This window comes from Astatotilapia calliptera, chromosome 20, assembly GCF_964374335.1.
Source record: "Astatotilapia calliptera chromosome 20, fAstCal68.1, whole genome shotgun sequence".
In the NCBI taxonomy this organism is placed as follows: Eukaryota; Metazoa; Chordata; class Actinopteri; order Cichliformes; family Cichlidae; genus Astatotilapia; species Astatotilapia calliptera.
The window spans coordinates 36634099-36658123 of record NC_137441.1 but is presented as its reverse complement, the minus strand read 5'-3'; the positions used below and the strand labels follow the sequence as shown (position 1 = coordinate 36658123).

The following is a 24025-nucleotide window of genomic DNA, read 5'->3' as shown; positions in this document are numbered from 1 at the left end:
ACCCACCCGAGGGATTAATAAAGTTCTATCTTATCTTATCTTATCTTATCTTATCTTATCTTATCTTATCTTATCTTATCTTATCTTATCTTATCTTATCTTATCTTATCTTATCTTATCTTATCTTATCTTATCTTATGTCAACACACCTAAAAGCATCAAGTTACTGTTGAAAAAGTGTACAGATAAAGTGGCCAGTGAGTGTATGTGGTCGCCTATTATGGTATTACAAAAAAGGCAGCATGCAGAAACTCACAGTGGCTTTGATAACTTGAGGTTCTTACTTAATACTCCAAGAAACTGCTGCATGCCATATGTCTCTAAATGTTGGAGTTGTTTGTCTGCAAATGTTATTATTTTATCCTAACCAACCCTGCACTGAGCTCCAGCAGGTTTCTGTGTTCCCTCTCTGCCTGCTGCTTTTATAGGGATGCCTAAATTACTCAGGCTCATTCTGTTTCCTTCCTTACCTGCCAGGCAAGAAAGGAAACAGTATGAGTCTGAGTAATTTAGGCATCACCCCGTTTAAGTGGTATGATCTCCAGTCAGTGAACCTGTCAAAAGACTTGTACAATTCTCAACAGTGCATTAATTACTGGCCTACAACATAATTTGAATTATTTACCTTAAGATTGTAATTTAACACAATACTTAATTTGTGGAGTAGCCTGCTCTTTTTCAAATATTTCGCAAAAAATCAAATCCATTTTAAAAGCAAAGTGTAACATATGACGACAAAATGAGAATCAGACTTCTTCCTTCAGCAATGTAATTAGAAATGAAAATAAAAAGTTATCGTGATGTTGCAGCCAAGAGAGCATAAAGATGGGCAGAGGTTGGGGCTTTAATCTGCCTCTCAGTCTCGCTCTCTCCCCCTCTCTCTCCCTCTCTCCTCCCCTTTTGAGATAAAGAGACAGATTTGGTTGGAGGACGCAGAAAAACAAGGATTTTAAGGGAATTGCCCAAATTAAACGGAATCATGCTGTTGTTATATCACTCTCGCATCTGGCCCCTGGATAATTGGCCGGGGCACCTCGGCCGTACGTGCTGTCGGCGCGGTCAGCATGGGGGCTGACAGAAAGCGCATTGTGGTTTTAAGTCGGTCCAGCTGACATTCATCATGCCATCGGCACTGCACGGCCCGGCGCGTCAAACTTTCGCCAACAACGCCCGGAAGTTTGCGCGATCGTCACGGCAATTAAGGTAGGCAACTTTCCTAAAGTTGCACAGCTTCCTTCAGCTTACCATCTATTTCACGGCTGAAGTGCTGAACGATGGCAACTGGGAAAATGGTTGGTTTTTATTTTATTGTGGTTAAGGAGGGAAACGGAAGAAACTTTGAAAACAGTGGCTCATATTACGTCAAGACTGAGCGACTCACGTCCTATAACGTGACATTATAGTTTCCCCATATTTTAGAGATGCTATTTAGAGTCTTTTACTTTTGCAGCCATAGAGCTAAAAGCCTGCTTCTTAAAAACAAAAAGTAAACAATAACTTCAATTTGTAAATGATTTAGATCCATTAGCTCCATTTATTGGTGCATTGATGCCCCCCCGCCAAGGAATGTGAAGTAGGCTATAGATGATCTGATCATTTGAGTAATTTCAGCTTCATTAAATTCACTCTTGTATTAATAATTTTATTAATTATCAATATTATATTGATTTATGTCTCCCCATTTTTAGCATCTGTGTTTTTGAAACTTTCAACTAGTGGCTAAAGCTAAAGCCATGAGCTCTGCACAGGTGTCCTTAGCACTTTCTTCTGAATGCCAACAAAAGGATATTATTTACTCGATTAATCAGAATCAACATACTTTAGTAATCCCCAAGGAAACTACGTGGAATCATGTTCCACTTGAGCTCATATATAAGAGATTGTAGAAACAATGCATACATGGACTTAGTCTCTCGTTGCTTGAAAAGAGTCTCCATGGATGAAAAATTGTACAGTGTGTCATATGGTAATTTCAGAAATACAGGTGAAAACATGCACAGTGTATTTTGTATGTGTGCGTATGTGTTTAAGCCTGCATGTGGATGTGTGTTGCTTGTTTGTATGCCACCTGAGATTAGTGGTATGTAATAGAGTCAGACCAGATGGCCATATTTTCCCTGTCTGGATTTGCCACAAAAAAAGCTTCTGAAAAATAATTCAATATTTCTGTAACTGAAACAGGCTTAATCCACACAGTGGAGGGAAAGTGCCAGGCCATGGGGAAGGCAGGAGGTAGGTAGGTCATGAGGATAACAAGGGGGCATTAAAAACATAAGCTTGAGAAACATTTAACTTTTGAAAGGGTATTTATGAGCTCTTGCAGCCATGGCTCAACATCGCTCATGGAAGAGGGGCCACACGCTTTTCTGTATTGGTTGAGAAAGATCTGTATTGTCTTTGGGACATCTTAAAATAGCTTTAGTAGGAAGAACCCCACATAGTATAAGTTTGTTTTTATTGTTGCTGGTGGTTGCTTGTTGTTTCCTTTTGTATGCTTGGATTCCTATTATTGAATTCTGCTGATTTCATTGTGTAAATTGGCCTACAAAATGTGAATTGCTGTTATACTTCTTAGTGTTTGAGAGAAAGAAACTGTAAATGATCTGTGATATATCACAGTTAAACATTTGAATCTGTTCATCTGAATGAATGTCAACAGTGTGCACTGTTAGACTCATGTAATTGCCTCCACAGATACTGTGCCTACTATTTTGCATTAAGATGCTCCACAGGAAGTTTTTAATTTACTAGGAATTCATTTTGGCTGTTGCTGTTGTTATATGTGTGTCTTGTCTAAATGCCAAGGGAGGATTTTAGTCCCAGCTGTTGTGCACTGAGACGTGGCCTGCAGCCTGCAGACACACCCATGTCAGCATCAACAGCTTACATCTTATAAATGCCTCACGGAGACTGCACTTAAATTATCAATCTGCTCCAGGCAAACACATGGAGAAGGAAATCTTAATATGGGAATATGTGGATGTCGTGTTGCAGATCAGTGTGTTTCTTTCAAATGATGGCTTGTCATTTAGAATTATGTCTCTGTAAAGAGTTTTAACCAATTTGTATGGACAAATAAAACCGATACCCCTTTTCCACAAATACACTGGCATATGTTGACCCTATTAAAAAAATGTTTTTTAAACAGAAAAATTAATTAATATCTCACACATACCTTAGACCATATTACTCATGTTTTTTAGAGCTAGCAAAGCCTGATATGGAAGAGACAACAAATATAATTTCACAGTTTGTGTTCCTTCTTATCATTGTAATATTACTTGTACAAAAGCAGTTGGCATGTAGCACATGCATGCCTGCCTTCATTCTGTCTGTAAACGCAACACAGTAGCTCTAAAAGTTTTGAATGAATTCTGATAAAACATTGTTGGGATGTATGAAAATTTGGCTAACATCTACCAGTATCGTTAAGGTCAACTTAATGGTTTATTGCTTAAAAATACACAAAAAGTCCCATAACTTGGAAACTATGCAGTGTGTATTATCAACATATAGAAATTACCGCATAAGGATTAAAAAATATTGTGTCCCATGTGACCACTGACCTCTCCTTCAGGGTCAATAGATTGATCTGAAGGTCAAAGTGATAATAATGCTATGTAGAGCTAGATATGTTTTTTTTTACTGCCATTGTTGGTATTGACATCATAGGGAAAGTTGTGAAAAATAAAATGTCTTTTTTTTTTTTAACTTTGCTTAAAATTCAGCTGCATTTATTGTAAGTCACTTTTACATTTCTATCTTTCTTTAAGGCTGACCCAAAACGTTATATCTTAAAATTGTTGTCAAGAGAAAGATAATGAGCTGCCTAATTAGTAATATTACACAAAAAACTCAAGTTATCCATGTCCAGTTGTTTTCAAATCAGCATCTGTCAAGTTACCTATGTCTGAATTTTACTGCACTCCAGACTTCTTAAAGTATGTTTAGACAGAACAAATCAAAATGAACGAAGGTGCCAAAAGTACAGAAAAAAGTGCAAAAGTTGCTCCCTGAAGGACAATTCTACAATCTATTTTATGCACAGGTAGTTAGACCTTCTCCTATATTAATGTAATACAAAATATTAGTACCTGAAAATACAAATTTATTCAAATCCAAATTCTAATTCTAATGAATGTACTCATCTTTAATCTGTTATTTAGGACACAAGCAATAAAGGAGAAAAAATAAATGGGGGTTACTTTGCCTCTGCACCTAAACAGAAAAATGAGAACAGTCTGGGGTTTCAAGTGTGATTCAGCAGGTGGAGGAACACTAAAATCTGTTGTCGTGGCTCAGTGTGGGGGAAATACTAACAGCTCACAATAATTTCTAATGTGAGTTTCATTAGATTTTCTTAGTGGACAGGCTGTGATCAGCTGGCCTGCTGCTCTTTGTGGATTTACACAACTGAAATCAACAAGACGCAAGCAGATGTTTCACAGCTGAGTTCCATTTCCTACACTAACAGTATTCTATACATTGTCTTTGCAGTAGAAATATAAAGCTGGTATGATTATTGAATTCAGCCAGCGAATCTAAGCATCATTAGTATAAATGTAGATGAAATCTGATTAATTGACAGATCCAATATGTGATTAAAAATTATGACATTCCATGTAATCCCAGCAGCTGGCCCTTTAGCTAACAACATACTGTGTGACAAAGTGCACACGAAGAGTTTGTGTGTTTAGCTCACAAAAATGTTGTAGAAACATTGTCATGTTGAAATATTTCTCCCTTTATGCACGTTCCTCTTCTGTAGCGCTGGCTTGAAGCTGACTACAACATACCTGCACTTGTCCTGGCCCACTGTAACTCCAGAGTATAAGCTCTATAAATGATACAGTTGAACCTACAATAACGAGCCTGTTTTGAAAATGTAATTATTTGTGTTGAAATGTAGGAAGTAAACGTAAAAAGTAAATAAATGAAAAATAAATACTCAAGTAAAATACAGATACCTTAAAATTCTACTTACAGTAACAAATGTATTTATTTATACTAACCTGTGAAAATGAATATATAAAAAATGCAGTACTATTCCTTTAAAAGTAAGTTTTCACACTATGAATACTTATTTGTGTATGTGTATTAATATGTACAAATGCTTTGGAGATAATTGCCTATTATTATTATTATTTTTTTTTTTTTGGATGATTTTGCTGTAAAAAGCTTTAAATGCTCTAAATTCTGTAATTTAATATTATTATTACTGTTATTATTGTTGTTGTTGTTGTTAATTGTTCCTTTGCTTTTGTGACACATTTGATATTCTATTTTTCTTTTTCAATTCATTACTTTTTCTTCTCCTTTGCTCTCATTTTTTTCCTGATGTCCATAATGCAAATACCAATTTCACATTTGGTGATATTGTTCTACCCAAGATTAAAAACGTCAGGTGCAAACAGAATTCACACTGAAGTGGTTGATTAAAGGGCAGTCTGCATCCACTGCTAAAGAAAAGTGTGGAAGTAAGACTTGTCTAATTGCCTACAACTTCCCAATGACTGAGGATTACATTAGAGGATGCACTTTATGAACATGAAAAGAATTCACCTGCACATCTTTTTCTTTGTGCACACACAGCTGTATGACCCTCTACACAGAGGGTTATGCAACCGTCTCCAGATGTTTTACATACTCTAGCTCATATGGACAGGTCTTAAACTGTAGTTGATAACCAAACCATAGTTTCTCTTAGGATAATCTTAAATCTATCACAACATGATAAACTCACAACATAAGACACCTAACTTTTATGTCCATTTAGACCCACGAACTGCTACATTGCACAACATTAAACTATAAATAACTATGATGTAAACACTATATTATTATTATTATTATTATGTACTTACTAAATAATAATCATAATAAACAGCATCAGCATCATTTAGCCACCACAGTTTATGTGGCTAAATATAAGCAACTAAATATAAATAACTGATGCAAAATAGGTTCTAATAGTTAAGATAAAAGAAAAAAAAAATACTCTTATGCTGTAGTCACAATTTATTACACAATTTATTAATTTATTATATAATTATTTTTTTCATTAATACAGTTTTCTAGTAATATTACTGTGTGTTTGTTTGGGACTTCATATTTCTGACATGTTCATTTATTGAACTGGACACGCCTTCTTACGTCAGAGGTTCAGGTTCAAATGCATACTGCTAAAGTACACACAGCATACACATGACCCCAGGAACAGTAAATACTGCATAGACAGAGACTGAGGGTCTATTGTGCATCTATTTTATAACTACACTAATGAAAGGCTGCATTTGGCTCAGGTTATGAAAACTGTTTTACCAAATGGACACTGGTGTCGTTTATGTCCATTCTGATACAATGTTTAATGTTCAAAAACATGTATAAGATAACAGGACAATAAAGTACAATTAAACTAGAGTACAAGAAGGGTTGTTATGACAAAACCTGGATGGACAATAGTCATGACAATTTGCATATTTAATTATCAAGGAACTGACCTCACAGTCCATTGGTCATTCAGTGGTGCTGGTTTCAGTCATTGTGCAAAAAACCTATAGGGCATAGGCCAAAAGGAGTGATGTTATTCATAGATTGAACGCTGAAAAAGTGGGTGTAACTAGGAAGTGGAGTGGCAGTGAGCAGTCCACAAGGCGGAGACATGTGTTTTCCCTCTTTGTAACTTCGGTCTTCTCCACAGCAGACTGAAGGACCAACAATGGCACAAATAAGAATTCTGACAGTGCCTCCTGGTGGCAATACACAGCTAGAGCATCTGCAAAGCAGTGCATGCATCAGTTTACAATTAGGTCAGTCCCTTCAACAAATACAAAAACCTGCTAATTAGTGTGAAGTAACACACCAATAAAAAGCTAAATTATCACTCACCAAAAGTGGAGCACGAGGTCTATGACGGACTCTCCAGTTTGTATAGTTAACTGTATAGTCATACATATAATTTGGGGGAAATGATTTTCTTTCACAGTTTGCTTTTGGGATCTCAAACTTATTTTAATTTAAATAAAAGGAATAATAACACGCGCTCAGGTTTTAAAGTGGGCTGAATGGTGCTTTTGTTGTCCATAAGTTGTGGTCAGCATATAGTTAACAAAAGAGGAGGAAGCATAAAGGGAATACATTTTTTTTAAGTGGCAGGTAATTGCAAATGCAACTTTTCAAACTGAAAACTTGCATTTGCTGCGCCACACCACTACAACAATCTTTTATTTTTACATTAATGTCGCACAAGGTTCAGTTTCTTTTGCACAAAAAGTAGCTGGTAGAAATGTTCTTTAAAGAGCTGCTTTTTACTTTTTTACTTTGAGCCATTTGAGTATCTCTTTTACTTGAGTAAAGAAGTGGAGTACTTTTTTTACACAAGTATCTGTACTTTTGCCACCTTTGGAAATAAAACTCTACAACCAAGTAACAGAAAGGGAACTTAGTCGTAGCATTCTGGAGCCCATGTAGTTGCTAAAGAGAAAATGTAAATTTTCTCAATTTAACAATTTGATATCTTTTCTATTGTGAATAAAATGATTGCATCATGTTTTACTACAGAATGACAACATTTTTGGAGATTCTTAAGACACCATCCATACAGAATTTATGTGTGATATGTGAGCGATAAGGAAATGTGAATTTAGAATAGGCGACTCCAGGGGCAGTGTGCGTGTGTGTGTGTGTGTGTGTGTGTGTGTGTGTGTGTGTGTGTGTGAACTCACTGGTATCTGTGTTAATCTGACGGAAGAGATCCCTCGGCTTATAGCACTGAGCTGCTCAGCCTGCATTAATCTTCTTGATAGGGTCAAAACTCTGATCCAAAAATATCATCTAATGCCTTCACACAGAGACCACCCCACCAACCTCATCCCAGGAGCATAACACAGGGTCCATCATGCAAGGTCAACCATACTTACTGGGCCTTAAAGGAAGAGAGTGCTTTATGCTAGTTCTTCACACACAAAGGGAAGTTAACAGGAATTAGTGCACACTGGTGAGCAAACATCTGTGCTCAGCTGTAAATTTATTCTTGTGATCACAAATGTTCTTCAGTAAAGCGCAGTTTGTGTCAAAGCCTACAATGCATCATTTAGAGGAGATACATTTCAATTAGTTTACAGGAATTAAGTGGAATTGAAACAACTTTTAACAAAGTGTAAATCTTGCATTTTGTTTTAATAGTTTTTACTACATATTATTTTATTCCGATGTTTAGATTTGGACAAAGCTGTTAAAACAGACCCAATTTGCTGGAAATGAGTTGGCGAGTACATTTGAGAGAGCCCCCATGACTCGTCACGCTGTGCATGTGTGAAGGTTACATTTTGCTTCAGTTTTCCTGAATAAGTTGATATTGTTTTGTGGAAACACTGCATGTGTCTCACACATGTTCAGTGACTGTGGCTCGTATAGCATACACTCGTTTTTATTAAAACAGAAACATTTCACCAAATGAACGCAGCTCTCAAAGTTAAATGTTGGACATAAATATACATGTTTTTTCATCTGACCAGCAAAGGATTGGGTTGCAATTAAGCCAGATCGGCCTTGACATCTGTTCATGTTTACACACATGTGAAAAAGTCACGAGGGATAGCTTACTTAAAGTTACTGCTCATTGCAACATGCATGACCATAGCTTGGATGTAAATCCCTCTGCTGTCTCTCTGTTGTGTGCTGGGCTTTCCAGTGAGCATTAAAGGATCATATGTAACAAGGACTTGTGAGTTTTTCTCAACATGATATCCTGAATATTAATAGCATGGTAAAAATGGTTACCCACCATGCATTAACATTGGCCCATATGAAACCTTTGTTTTACGATGTCCTGTCATAGTCAGGGACACAAGATATTTTGTTTTCACTGTTCTGTATATTTGAAGTATTTATCACTTCCATTTCCATTAAATATTTGTTCATTTATTGTCTATTTTTCTTTTTTACTACCGGTAGTTTTTGAGCTATAAGCACATATGTCCTATTTTTTTCCCCACAAATGCTGGGATATGTAATACAGAATGCTAGAGTGAAAAAACATAGTTACATTAGTATTGAAGCAGTGAGCGTTGCAGAGTTGGCAGTGGGAGATGGAAGGCTGTGCTGGTTGAGAATGGAGGCTTTGGTTTCTCTGCCCTTGTCACTCTGTCATCACTCTTTCTACTCCTCTGATGTCGAACATGTGAGAGTTGCTAAAAATCAATTATTGATTGTGATAGTGTAAGTAACTCAGATATGGATACGACCTGTGTGTGTGTTTGTGTACCGGTTTTCCTATCTTAGTGGGGACCAAATCTGAAATTTTACTTAAAACTTACTTAAATTTGAGTTTGAAGGCATTTTTCACACTCAAAATGTGGTTTTACAGTCAAGGTTACAACTGGGTTATGGTTAGGTTTAGGGAAAGGGTTAGAGTTAGGCATGCAATTTGGATGGTTAATATCAATGAGATGTCCCCACGAGGATAGCAACAACAGACGTGTGTGTGTGTGTGTGTGTGTGTGTGTGTGTGTGTGTGTGTGTGTGTGTGTGTGTGTGTGTGTGTGTGTGTGTGTGTGTGTGTGTGTGTGTGTCTGTATGGCCCAAGTCAAGCATGGAGAAATCTGAGGATCTAATTGCAATGTTCCACTCTAGAAAGCTTTGAGTACCTCACTCAGATTCCTGACAGACAACTTATGATATGCATGGTTTGGGAAACAATCTAACTCATGCATGCACACACAAACACACACACACACATGCAAAATTAACAATATTGAGAATGAGTTTGCTTTCCACTGCTGACTTTGTTTTTCTGCGGTCGGTGTGTGTGTGTGTGTGTGCGCATCGTTATGCCTGTACCCTTTGCCGCAGCTCTAGTTTCTACTCAAGCATAAGGTTACCTAAAGTAGTCCATGAGAGGCTGACCATTCTGATCCCAAGTGAAAAGTTGGTAAAGCGGCTGGACTTGTGCAGGACCCTTTTTCTCTTACTCTTGTTTTTATTCTTTGATGCCGATGGTATAAAAACCTCTTGCAAAGGAAGGTAAAAGTTTGTTGCTTGTTTGATATGCTTTGTGTGAGTCTGTTTGGGAATATTGTTGCTATTGATTACTTTGTTCATTCCTCAACATTAAAGGGTCCGGGAAGCAGATTTGACTTTAGAGTGGTTGCAACATATTTAACTGTATATCATATGTCTTCCTTTAGATTCTACCCTGGTTTAGGAATAAACAGAATGCCAAACTGAGAAAATTGCCCTAATTTGTGCTTTGTGAATCAGTCATCTAATAATTTAGTGTGCAATAATGTAAATGAACACTATAAGTACATTTAGTTTGGGGCAGAAAACGTTGATAAAATGGTTTGGCAGGTCTATGTCAATGATTTCTGAGTATTAAGTTGACAGTTGAGCCTGATTTTCAGATTCTGTTTCAAGATCATTAGAAAGTCCCAATTGAGGAAACTGACCTTGTTCCAGTCAGGAGGTCTCAGGAGGAAATGAGACTTCCATTGTATGATTTACCAGTTTGTGTTTTTCATATCGTATGATTCAGCACATGATTTTAACATTTTGCAATCCTAAAGAATTATTTAGGCCTTGTTCATCCTTGTTTCATATTTTATTCCTGTGAAAGACAGTAGTCACCATGATGCTTTTCTGTGTCCCATTTTTTTGCCTGATTTTGATCGATCAGACTCCTTTTTTTTTGTCGGGGTCCTCTCTCATCATCCTGTCTATCCATCCACCCACCTATCAAGTCCCATTCTGTCTCATTGACACATTCCCTTTTTTTTGCAATGCTGTCCTCATCCCATCCACCCACATCCACTTCCCCAATAATTTTCATATCATCCTCGTTATTCTCGCTCTCTCTTTGTCTCCCAGGAGGATTGGTATCACTGGCTCTGGTTTTAGGTGGTGACTCATCTCTGGAGTCTTTAATTAAACATCTGCAGGCTTCAGCACCCATTCACACAGTTACACACATGCATGCACACCCACACACACACACCTATACAGTACAACCCCACACAGGCACACACACCGACAGGCACAAATACACCTTTCACACAACCTCACTATTTCATACTATGTGAATGCTGATGAAAAAACACACACAGGTAAATACAAATATAAAGAGCAAAGCTGGAACAGAGCTTATTTTTACAGCTAAGACCAAAGATATGGCACAGTGGAGTTTAAATGTGAGCCTTGGCGTCTGGTAGAAACTAGGCTCATGCTATCACTGCACAGTCAGTTAATTATGCACTAATGTATGCAGAGTCCCAGTTACCTCGGACTGTCCTCCTTTCCTACAACCCTCGGGGTCATGACAGGTTGTGCAGCTCTCATCCCTTTTCTTTCATTTCAGGTTGTTTGTTAAAATAACTTCAGTGTCCAGTATATGCACTTGTTAGTATGTATTGCTAACTAGTATTACTTATTTAAAGGAATAGTAGTAAAGTTTATGTCAACAATTTGATAATGATTTGATCAGTCAGAGATATGTGAACATGTAAGGGTCAGGCCCTACTGTAGCTACCCTTGAGTTGCTCTCCTATTTAATGTCTGCTGTTTTCAAAGTTGCATGACCCATCGCAGTGCCACTGCCACAGCAGGCAAAAGAAAGAACCAGCAAAGAATTTACTAGTTTTTGTTCTTTCTCTCCCCCATGTTCTAGCTGTATTGCTGGTAGATAACGTTGCTGGTTCCCAGTTTCTTTTCTTTTCATCTTAAACTATGTCTCTCACTTTCTGTTTCCAAATAATTCTCCAAGAAACTAGCATTTGTGTTTATCATATTCTAATGACCTGATGCTTGCCTTGGTGAGCTCTGCACAGCTAACAGAAACACACTGATAATCTTTGTCTCTCCTCTTCAACTCTACAGGAGCTGGATTTTTAAAAAACAAGTTGAAGGAGGTTTTGTATTTACGTCAGTCACACTGTAGCCTGAACGCTCTGCTACGCTGCTGGAGCTGCTGACTCTGGTGTGTGAACCTCCCATCTGTCAGTCTGTGTGTTGCACTGGCTGAACCAAAGCCATGGAGGTGGCCTTGGTAGACTTTGAGAGCCTGGATGACCTTGCTGGCAACCTTGGAGATGAGGTGGACACCTATGCTGATGAGACCACAGCTCTCACAGTGGACATGCCCCCAGAGCACAGCAGCCCAACCAGCAACTACCATCTAAGAGCCACAGACCTAACACCTACACCTTCCCACTGCAGCCCTATACCCCCATACATTTGGGAATCGACCTCCTCTTCACCCATTCCGCAGACACTTACAGTACCACAGTCCCCGACGATGCCAACTCCAACTAGAAAGGGGCGTAGCAGCTGTGCTAGCATGATCTCAAACTTTAAACTGCTGCTAAGCAGTGAGGGCAGCAAGGAAAGTGAGATGATCTTTAACCGGCTTGCTAAGGAGTGCTGTGAGGATCTCTTTGTTGATAAACGAGGCTTGGATGATGGAGATCAGAAAGTCATCATCAACATTGCCGGTCTTCGTTTTGAGACGCAGCTTAAAACACTGGACCAGTTTCCTGAGACACTTCTAGGGGACCCTTTGAAGAGGATGGAATACTTTGATCCAATGAGGAACGAGTACTTCTTTGATCGGAACAGACCCAGCTTTGATGGAATTTTATATTACTACCAGTCAGGAGGTAAAGTTAGGCGACCAGCTAACGTTCCCCTCGATGTGTTTGCAGATGAAATTCTGTTCTATGAGCTTGGAAACGAGGCTATGGAGCAGTTCAGAGAAGAAGAAGGATTCTTAAAAGACGTTGAGATTCCTCTTCCTAGTAATGATGTGTACAGACAATTCTGGCTGCTGTTTGAGTACCCAGAGAGCTCCAATGCAGCACGAGGTGTAGCGCTGGTGTCCGTCCTTGTCATCGTCATATCCATTATTATTTTCTGCATGGAAACACTACCAGAATTCAGAGATGAGACCGACCCAGTTGTGCCCACAGCTGTACAACCTTTTAACCAAACTGTGGGTCCGCCTGGTGTAAAGCCCACAACCTTCTCTGATCCTTTCTTCATCATTGAAACTGCCTGCATTGGTTGGTTTTTCTTTGAGCTGTGTGTGCGATTTGTGGTCTGCCCTAGCAAAAGAGAGTTTTTCCACAACCTCATGAACATTATTGACATCATATCTATCATCCCTTATTTTGTCACTGTGATTACAGAATTAGCCACAACTCCAGCAGAAAGCTCAGGGCAGAACATGTCTTTGGCCATTCTACGTATCATCCGCTTGGTGCGGGTGTTTCGTATATTCAAACTATCTCGTCACTCTAAAGGGCTCCAGATCCTGGGACAGACTCTGAAGGCCAGCATGCGTGAGCTCGGGTTGCTCATCTTTTTCCTCTTTATTGGAGTTATCCTTTTCTCCAGCGCTATCTACTTTGCTGAGGTAGACGAGCCAAATACAGTGTTTGTCAGCATACCTGATGGCTTCTGGTGGGCTGTTGTTACCATGACCACTGTAGGCTACGGAGACATGTGTCCCATTACCATGGGGGGTAAGATGGTGGGCACCTTGTGTGCCATTGCAGGTGTGCTGACTATTGCCTTGCCTGTTCCCGTCATTGTTTCCAACTTCAACTATTTCTACCATAGAGAGGCAGAAGCAGAGGACAAGTTGCCCTTGGCTGATGCTGTCGAGAAAGCCATAAAGGATACCACACAGGGTAGCAACACCTCGCTCAATAAAGCCAACGGGATCTGGCAGAGTGACAAAGGGAACTGACGTCAGAAGAACACTGTTCAATAGGAGGTGAAAGCAGTAAATATTAAATAGTCACTGTTACGAGTGGCCAGTTGGCTTCATTAGATCTGCACTGCACCTTGTGAAAAATATGTTTTTTAATTATAAACTGGTTGTACCACATTTACCTCTTTTTGTCCAATATGGAAATGACATTTTGAAAATGAGTTCCCCATATTAATGTTTAGGAATTCATGTTATTACGTTTCATGTTTAGGTTGCACACACCCGAGAAACGTTCTTCATTCTCGTGTGTGTCTAACAGATCCTTTTAAAGGAAACCTTCTGTTCATTGCATTGGCCAGTAATCCTAATGTTTACAACATGTTGTGATTTTGTCCTCGAGGATGTTTAACACAGCTTTCCAACAGCATTTTAATGGGCCATAAAGTATTAAACCATTTAAAGTTCATCTAAAGTCAAGAAAATTATTAACTGTCACATTGTTAATGTATTTTATTCATCTCTGATAATTCAACATTTCATCCTATTGGAATAAATTCTCTCCTGCTCAAAAACTGATGCTTATATAATATTTACAGTGTCTGCAATGCCTCACACGGCCCACTTTTCATCTCACTGCTTAACTGAAATCTTCTATATTGTCCGATTAAAATTGCAACTCTGCAAAACTGAATTGCTGGCCAGTTCTGAACAAACAAAGGTCCCTCCTTTCCTCTAAGTGTCTTCAAAGACTAATTTGTGTTGTGCTTATTGTCTAGATTATAGTCATCACATATTTATTTATTTATTCATTTATTTATTTATTTACACAAACACTGAATCATAATTGTGAAGTATTCATTCGTTCTCACTGGGTTGACCGAGTAAGGATTCTCCACAACTCACAGTCAGACTGATTCCACTTCATATAGTTGTTGTTTTTATTTGTTGTATTGTAATGGAGTGCCTTAAATCATGCAATGTTTGGATACTGTTGAATATGCCATATATAATTCCACTGTAATACCTCTGTCTGTCACACATATATGCTCAGTATTTTTGGTTTCATATTTGACTGGTATTATAAAGGTTATAACCATTTTGTCCTTTTCATGCATTTGTGTGTTATTTAAAGAAAAGGAGTGTCCAACATAATATTCTGGATCTGAATGAATCTTGAAAGAAGTTATGTGAAGTGTAATGGATCTACACTCTTTATGGGGTCACATCAGTTCTCCCAAATTTGGATTTCATCCTTTTTTTTCCTTTCATTCACTGTCTTATTGTAGACAAAGAAACTTCAGTTATAGAGAATTTCTCTCTGTGTCAAAGAAAATATGAATGAGAGATGAAAGAAGCCAAAGAAAATTTCTTATAAAGGGATCTGTTATCCCATAACTCAAAAACTGTGCTTTTGCAACGTAACATAGAGGTGGGTCTTTGAAAAGTGGCTCATAAAAATAAATTCTGGAAAGAAAAATTGAGATAATCTGGATCCAAGGATGTGATTTTATTTATTTTTTTAATCTCAAAATACATAACATCCAAATTTGGACACACTTTAGAGCGTGGTGGTTGAGCATATGATGAAAATGAGATTATACGGTGGCAACAACAAGTGAGCCCATCAGAATTACTTGGTTTTCTACACAATGTGATCTTTGAAGGTTTTTACACAATTAGCTTATTACTAAACTGCACTCATGCATCAGGATCTTTATTGGGTTTTAATTGGGCTTTGCTTAGATTTACTTGTTCCCTTGTTTGCCCGGGTTCAGTTTTATCAGGTGGGAACTATCCTGGCAATATAGGATACTTTCATTAATTAGAAATTGATGATGATTGGCTTATAATAGGCCTACAGACACAGACTCTCACATTATTGACAGTAATGTCAGTAATGTCTATATGTAGCTTGGTGTACATGACAATTTTAAATAAAAAATGTTGCACCTTAGATGGAGCTTTGCTGGATTAGGCACCACTTGCACAGGCTAGAGACAGGTCAGCAACAACCTGAAATCACTGGGGAAATGTGTACTCTCCAACCACCTGGCAAGTGGACGTTGTTGGCTATCATTGTGAAATCGATTCCTAAAGTCACGCAGGTCTAGACTGGTCATTGACCTCCCTGGCAATCACAGATTACTGGGAAAAAATGTTGCCCCTTGCACCGATCGCTCTCCAGGCCTGTATGACTGAGACTTACATGTTTGCTAATTTTATAAGCATAAGGGTTCACATTTTGCATCATATTGTATAGCAGTAATAATAATAATAATAATAGTGGAAAGATAACCTGAAGATCTACCCATATTCTAATTTCATGTAAATGTAAGTGAATCCAAGCAATTCACTTCTTTTTCTTGTCACTATGTTACTTTCTGTGTGTTTGACAATCAGCTTTGCGGTCATAATGATAACTAACTGTATGGTTTGATGCCCGTTTTTGTTGATACAGGTAATCACTTGTTCAGCTGGTAAACTGATAAATGACAACAGCATACTCATGAAAACAATAAGCCAGAGTTTATTTCATTACGAAGACCTTTACACTGTATTTATATGTATGAAAACATACGACTTACTGTAATGAAGATGTAATACATCCTGGGATTTTAAATGTTTTCTTCTCATGTTTTATGTGCACTGGTGTGTTTATAGAAAGTTGTGCTTGTGTGAATGGAGATACATAGGTGTGCATGTTTGGTGAAAGAGAGAGGAGTGAACTTTTTTGTATTCCCTCTGTGTTCCCCCTTCAGGTAAGAAAATCCCCAGTGTTATATAAGATTTCGTCATGACTTTCATTAAGCAGTCTCTGCTTTCACTGTAATGCTAGTGCCACACAAACACTGGTAGTCTGTGAGGTACCAACAGGATGCCAGTCTCTGGTTCACATGGAGAAGTCTGCTATCACCTGATACTGTTGTCTGTAGATATAACAGCTCATCTCAGTGAAATAAACCAGTACAATAAAGTACATCATCTGAACTGTACTGCACATTAGGTGTTGGCCTAAATGTGGACTCAGTGAAATAGTCTATTGTGCCCACTTGCAATATAGTTATCAACACTGGTGGTCTCTTTTTTTATTTTTTATTTTTTTTAACCATGTAGGTATTTTTGGATTCTCCAGATCTGGCAAACAATAATACAAAATATTGTGTCTGTATAATAAAAATAATTTTAAATAAATTTCACTTATCAGCAGAATTTCACGAATCCTCATGATGCTCATCAAGTGAATGAGGCTGAAGTGAACAGAAACCAAATCACAGCCAGTGAAAAGGAAAAGACACTTAACAGGGTGCAAAGGTGAACGGCAACAACGGCGATACAAACACACACTGACACCACAATCATGTGAGTGATTAAAAGTTTCTACTTTTGCAGATTTTATGATGTTAATGATTGCATACCCAGTATTCCAGAATTGCTGCAACATAACATAATAGCAACGTGCTCTGATTGTGACCTCTTGAAGTTTAAATAGGCAGCACAGGACTACCAACAGTTAACTGAGACGACAATCTGGACGTGCTGACCAAAACCAAACCAAAGACTGACAATATTGCTGGTCTGATGAGTCTCATTTTCTACTTTAAATCAAATCAAATCACTTTTATTGTCACATCACATGTGCAGGCACACTGGCACAGCACATGCGAGTGAAATTCTTGTGTGCGAGCCCCACAAGCAACAGAGATGTGCAAACACAACAACACAAACGAGCAAAATACAAGAATGGCCAACCTGAAACTAATAAATATATGTACAATATATAATAGTGTATGCATTTCTGGATGTGTATACTAAATATTTTCCTACGTGTGTGTGTGTGTGTGTGTGTGTGTGTGTGTGTGTGTGTGTGTGTATACACATTTTTACAAATTAAATAGTAAAAAAATAAAATAATAATAATAATAATAATAATAATAATAATAATAATAATAAAATATATAAAATATACAGAGTTGAATATGTGCAAAAAAAGTGGCATTTATATACAGTGTGGAGTGCATAATGTTAAAGTTCCAGTAGTGAAGCTGAGGTGTCTATGACGTGTTCAGCAGTCTGATGGCCTGATGGAAAAAGCTGTCTCTCAGTCTGCTGGTACGGGACCGGATGCTGCAGAACCTCCTTCCTGATGGAAGCAGTCTGAACAGTTTATGGCTGGGGTGACTGGAGTCCTTGATGATCCTCCCCGCTTTCCTCAGGCAGCGCTTCCTGTAGATGTCTTGGAGGGAGGGAAGCTCACCTCCAATTATCCGTTCAGAGCACCGCACTACTCGCTGGAGAGCTTTGCAGTTGTAGGCGGTGCTGTTGCCGTACCAGCATTTGGATGGTCAAGTCAAATTTTGTTAAACACCATGGAAGCCCCCTGTTTGGCATGAACAGCTCAGGCTGCTGCTGGTGGTGATATATTGGTGTGGCTTAGAACAAACTGAGAATTTTTTAAATGCCAGCTTGTACCTGAATATTGTTGCTGGCCATGTCCATCTCTTTATGACCAGAGTGCGCCCATGAAGCTGCTTAAAGCAGGATAATACTCCATGTCACAAAGCTCACATCATCTCAAACTGGTTTCTTGAACATGATGAGTTCTCTGTGCTCGTGCCCTGCACAGTCATCAGATCTCAATCCATTAGATCACCTTTGCGATGGGATGTAATGGGAAATTCCCATCATGGGTGTTCATTCACCACATCTGTGGCATCTGTATGATGCCATCATCTGAATATGGACCAAAATCAGCTCTGTTCTAGGATGCCCTCTGGACCCAGTGGAGGTGGTGAGTGACAGGAGAACGGTGGCTAAGCTGTCATCCCTGATGGACAACATCTCCCACCCCATGCAGCAGACTGTGACAGCACTGAGCAGCTCCTTCAGTGGGAGACTGCGGCACCCACGGTGTGGGACGGAGAGATTTCGCAGGTCTTTCCTCCCCACTGCTGTCAGACTCCATAATAAAGACTTTAACTGATCAAGCACACACATCCATACATGTGCAATAATACTAAGTGCAATAATCCTTTCTGTCATCGTTGTATTTTTACTCAGTTGTATATAGTATTTGTATTTGTATTCTATTTTTAGCTTATTGTATATTTATTTTATTTTATTCTACTGTATATAGTATTTTATTTTATTCTATTCTGTACAGTTGTGTACTGTATTTATTCTTATTGTATTCTAATTTTTGCCTCATAACTTTTGCACTGTCCACTTCCTGCTGTGACAAAACAAATTTCCCACGTGTGGGACTAATAAAGGTTATCTTATCTTATCTTATCTTATCTTATCACTGAGGAATATTCCCAGCACCACGCTGAATCCATGCTACAAAGAATGAAGGCATTCTGAAGGCTGTAAAAGTGTACATCTGTATATCTAATACAGACATTCAAGAAAATGTTTATATATTACTAATGTATCTTAAGTGCAAATTTACAAGATATCACACACCTCATGAGAAATGAGAAATGTATAAAACGCATTGAATAGAACTTAAAGTCGGATTTTTTTCCCCCATATATACACTTCAGAAAGCAGTTTCATCATATAGTTGTGCCTTGATTATGAGTAGTTGAGTGAAGATATGCTATTAGAGTAAGTTGGTATGATGACTGTCGGTGCAACAATTGTGTCTCTGAGTGACATAAACGTAACCAGAGAATACACGACCACATTCCTGAGCTGACAGACTGTGTGATTGTTGTAGTGTGCCTTTACACATTCATCTTGAAAACAGAGGATAAAATGAAGATGATTAACAACACTGTCTTTCTAACCTTGAATTTGCAAGAAATTCCTGTTAGCAGCAGCTGAATTTCCTCCTGTGTCACATCACAAATGCTGTGTTATTTTGCAAGGTTAGAATTAAATAGCCCTTTATTGTCATTGTACATCTACAATGAACTTGCAGGTGCTCCACACCAACTGTGCCTAAATACAATATAAATATTCATAGTGGGAACAATAAAGCAAGCAGTGCTTTTGACATTTCAAATTAAATGCTGCTGAAGAGAACAGATGATTACTCTTTGAGAGTTCTTGCTCCTCAGATGACTTTGTGGGTGCTTTACTAGAACAGGTTGTTTTCTCCAGGAAATTTCTATAACAGGAACCTCAAAAAATGAATATATGACCCAGATTATGATCATAATGAGAGGCGTCCAAGGCAATGAGTGAAAAGGGAGAAAGGTGGACTGAGTGACACCTGGGAGGAGATGGAAGGTGAGAGTTGACACGCCACCTGGTCCGTGGTAGTGGACTGTCATATAAGTTACAAGCAGGTGCAGAAGGTTGCGAGTGAAACAGATATCTGGCACACACAAAGATCACACACATAGACAGATGTCTGGTTTGCTATCCTCGTGGGGACATCCCAATGACATAATGCTTTCCCAGCTGCTTTTTCACATTTTGAATGTGAAAAATGTCTTCAACCCTGTGCGGGCCTGGATTCTGGTCCCCACCAGTATAAGAACCCGTACAGACACACACACACGCGCACACAATGGAAATTAAACAATAATTAGAGTTTCAAGAAGAACAACAAGCTAATAAAAGTCAGAATTGTGATGAACTTTAGCACATTGTAGTTATCAAGTCCTTTTTTATAAACAGAGGTTACTACTTCCATCATGTAGAATGCAACATTTGTCCATTAAACCCCCGGTTATTAATTTTCTTTCTTGAAAGATGCTATGAAAATCTAAATTATTATTATTATCACAAAGGCAGTGGGTGACATTTCACATTAACGACGATGCAAATCTACCTGTTAAAGAAACTTCACGACTCCTGTTGGCTGAATTAACAGCTACAGTGGAAATCACTATATTTTTAAACTGATAATTCCATAAATGGACAAATGTGTGGTTAAAAAGTACAGTGGAAAAAGAATCCATGGCAAATTTAAACACTGCACATTCAGGTGCAGCAAAGAAAAAAACAAAAACAAATAAACAAAACCTTAAACAAATATACAGAAAATTCCCTAATTAAAAAATGGCACATTGTATTGTATTTATACAGATAGTTTTGTTGTTGTTGTTGTTGTTGTTGTTGTTGTTGTTGCTCTCTTTTGCTTGTTTTGAATGTGTGCATCAAATACCTGCTAAGTGATATAAAAACTAAAATATTAGAATTTGATTCAACACATTGGAGTGCAAAGTGGAGCTTGGAGGGTCTGTTAGTGTAGAAAATTGCACAGTAAACCATAGCATCAAAAATAAAGTTTGTGTTTTCATACTTGCATTTCAGTGAAATGATTTTCATCTAACTGTCAGGTTTACACACTTTGCAGTTCTTTGTTCTGGTTAAGAGTTGTTTTTATTGTTGTCAGATATACAGTGGAGCTGGTTTGGTGCCTGTTGCTATGTGTTCTAAGACAACAGACAAAAGGACTTTCCTCATTCATATCATTAATGCTAAACCAATTTCCTATCCTTGTTTAACAGATTAAGAGGAGGCCTTCATACCAACACATCATTGTTGTCTTTGATGATCGTTCAGGTCTCTAAGCTTGCAACAGCTGTATTTTCACAAGTAACACAACTGAGCCTCATCGCTAACATGGATTACGAGAGAAATTTGAAGAGGACTTACCCATCTAAAATGCTAAATGAAAATATCAGCCATCAAATCAGCTAGAAGTAAAAACAGCTTTTGATATTAATCCTCCTGCTTATTTATCCAGAATGTGTTTATGTTGGCTTGTGTTTGTGTGTGTCCCATTTTCTCTTGGAGTGGGGTTTTAACAACATCCAGTCAATCTGACTACATCCCTGGCAAGGTTGGTTAGGTTTCTAAAATTGTGTCCATTACAGACACTAGATACCTCATCAAAATTGTAATTGGTAATATAATCCAAGGGGTTACCCAAACAGAGTAAAAGATACTTCCAGATTGCCTTCAGGATTTGTTGTAGAAACATATATATTGAATAATATATAAATTTACAAATGTCAAACCATGGCATCTGAAACTTTTTTACTTTTCATAAAGACATGACAGTCTCCTCTTTTTTTTTCTTTGAATTCTTGGTTCTCACTCTCCCCTCAAAACTATCCTAATGGAATATCCTTTCAATAATGTGGGGTTTTTATTATGTATAACTAGTGTGTTTTATTTTGTGTGTTTTTGTGGTGTTGTGGCCATCATAAAATCAGTTATACTTATATGAAAACCTCAAAAAAGCATAAATATTTCACTGTCCTATACATGTACAGAGGGCACCACACACATGTATACAAGGTGGGAATATAGTGGGATTTGAAAACATAATGATGGCAGCAGCCATCAACAGTCAGGTCAATTCAGGTACAGTGAAAGTAACATTTTGAGTGACTGGCTCAGGGAGCGCTTTGTTTTGCCTCAACACTCATTGTGTAGGTGGAGGTGACAGCAGGAGGTTGTCTACATTTACACACACGATGTAAATGACAGGATTTCATTCACATGGATCCAAACAGTTGTAAATACCCACAAAGATGTGTGCACATAACTTTTAAACATTTAAGCATCAAATGAGGATTGGGCCTGGTTTTGTTTTTCATGCTCTGTTGTTATTGTAGAGTGAAAACGAAGTAGCTACACTGTTGACTTTTATCAAAAAAAGGAAACATTAAATAAAGAAAAAGTTGTTTCAGTGTGTGTGATTTGTGTGAGCATTGGGCTGAAACTGCACAGTGGAAGATCCCTGTCAAATGCTTAAAGATGCATGAAGGTGCTCCATCATTAACGAGCTGCTTTGATGGAAAATTCCACAACTGAGTGCGAGATAAACGGAGCGAGATAGATGAAGGAAGACAGAGGAGCGCACAGTGAGCCTGTTGGAGACAGAGTCTGTGTGACACATGGGAGAGAGAATTTCTGTGAGGACTGGTGTGTCCCTCTTTTGAACTTCAGTGTGTGTGCGTGTGTGTGCATGTGTGCATGTGTGTGTGCGTGTGTGTGCATGTGTGCATGTGTGTGTGTGCTTTCATCCATAATTAACTGCATCCGGTGATCCTGCTGTCATGGTGTGTATACATACATTACAGAACAGACCCTGACAGATTTATTGGCTCACTGGTTGTTGTTGTTGTTTTTCTCCTTGTGATTGATTTTAGGCTTTTTTTGGAGGGGCGGTTAAAGGCCCTGTATTATTTATTTTCCTCTCCATTTTCACAGTTTTGATTAGAACTGGTGTTTCCACTGTGCAAAGGTGAAAGCAGCAGGAATGGGTATTTAATTCTACACACAAAGTGATGTTTGTCTGCATTGCCAGGACAGTAAGAAATCTTTTGTTAATATGATAGTTATTTTTGCATCTTTGCAAATCACAAAGAAGAAGAAGCAACTAAAAAGAAAAAAAGTAACACTGATTCTGTTGGAAGTGGCAATCCTCAACAAAGCCTTACAGCTATAACGAAATGTGTTGTTTTGTTTTAGTTTTTTCTATTAAAAATTGTCAGGTGGTATAAATGGAGTTTAATGAGATAAATGTCAAACATTAAGCCATTAACAAGGCAAGACTGTGTAGAAATGGTTTATGTAGAAGGTAATCAAAAACTTCAGGGACCAGCAGAATGCAACGCCACATACAAAACAAAAATCCTGTTTTCATTTTGGTTAGCTGGATCACCTAAGGCCAACACAACAGTATTATCTGGATTATCCTTTTGTGTTACACATTTCAATGTTTTTTTCCTCGCTACTTAGCCTGACCTGTCTCCTCAATGTGATGTTTGTGTATTGTATGTACGGTCGGCAAGGTCTGTCATCTCGGTTGTGGGCAAAAGACCTGCAACTGACAAATAAAGGCTATCTCATCTCTCATCTCTCATCTCAACAGGGGAATTTATTCAACTGTGCAGAGGGAAGCATCGTGTTCTGGATGGGGTTGGTGAGGACAGGGGGAATAACAGCATGAAAACATCAGCATGGATACAATCATCTCATCTGTGAAGAGTTTCCGCTGTGCTTATCTGCCCGTCATGAGGCGGTAACACGGGAACGGTGGTTAAACCACGTTCTTGTGCAACAATTTCACAACACAACAGTGTTTCACCATATCCAGTCATGAGATACACAGCTGTTGGCTCTTGTTATTTATGTCTCACACATGAGGCCATATTAAACAGTAGATAATACTTTGATATTCATTTCACTGGTTTTCCTGACACAACAAACAGCGTTGCTACAGCTTAATTTAGAATGGTGACACCACATAATCTGTTTTATTTTAAAATAACTCCTAACTATTATCAACTTTCATCAGCTTTTCTAACCACAAAAACCAAATCTGACCAAGCCCCCCCAGCTCGGTTGGAC

General features: G+C 38.2%; 1 protein-coding gene across 1 annotated transcript; it reads left to right on the top strand.

Annotated features, from left to right (window-relative positions):
* The first annotated feature begins 924 nt into the window (after positions 1 to 924).
* kcna10a (potassium voltage-gated channel, shaker-related subfamily, member 10a) lies at positions 925 to 14815 on the top strand. The gene is made up of 2 exons (XM_026153388.2): positions 925 to 1203; positions 11872 to 14815. The coding sequence occupies exon 2, from the start codon at positions 12026 to 12028 to the stop codon at positions 13739 to 13741; it is 1716 nt and encodes a 571-aa protein (XP_026009173.1). The 5' UTR covers positions 925 to 1203; positions 11872 to 12025; the 3' UTR covers positions 13742 to 14815.
* The last annotated feature ends 9210 nt before the right edge of the window (positions 14816 to 24025 follow it).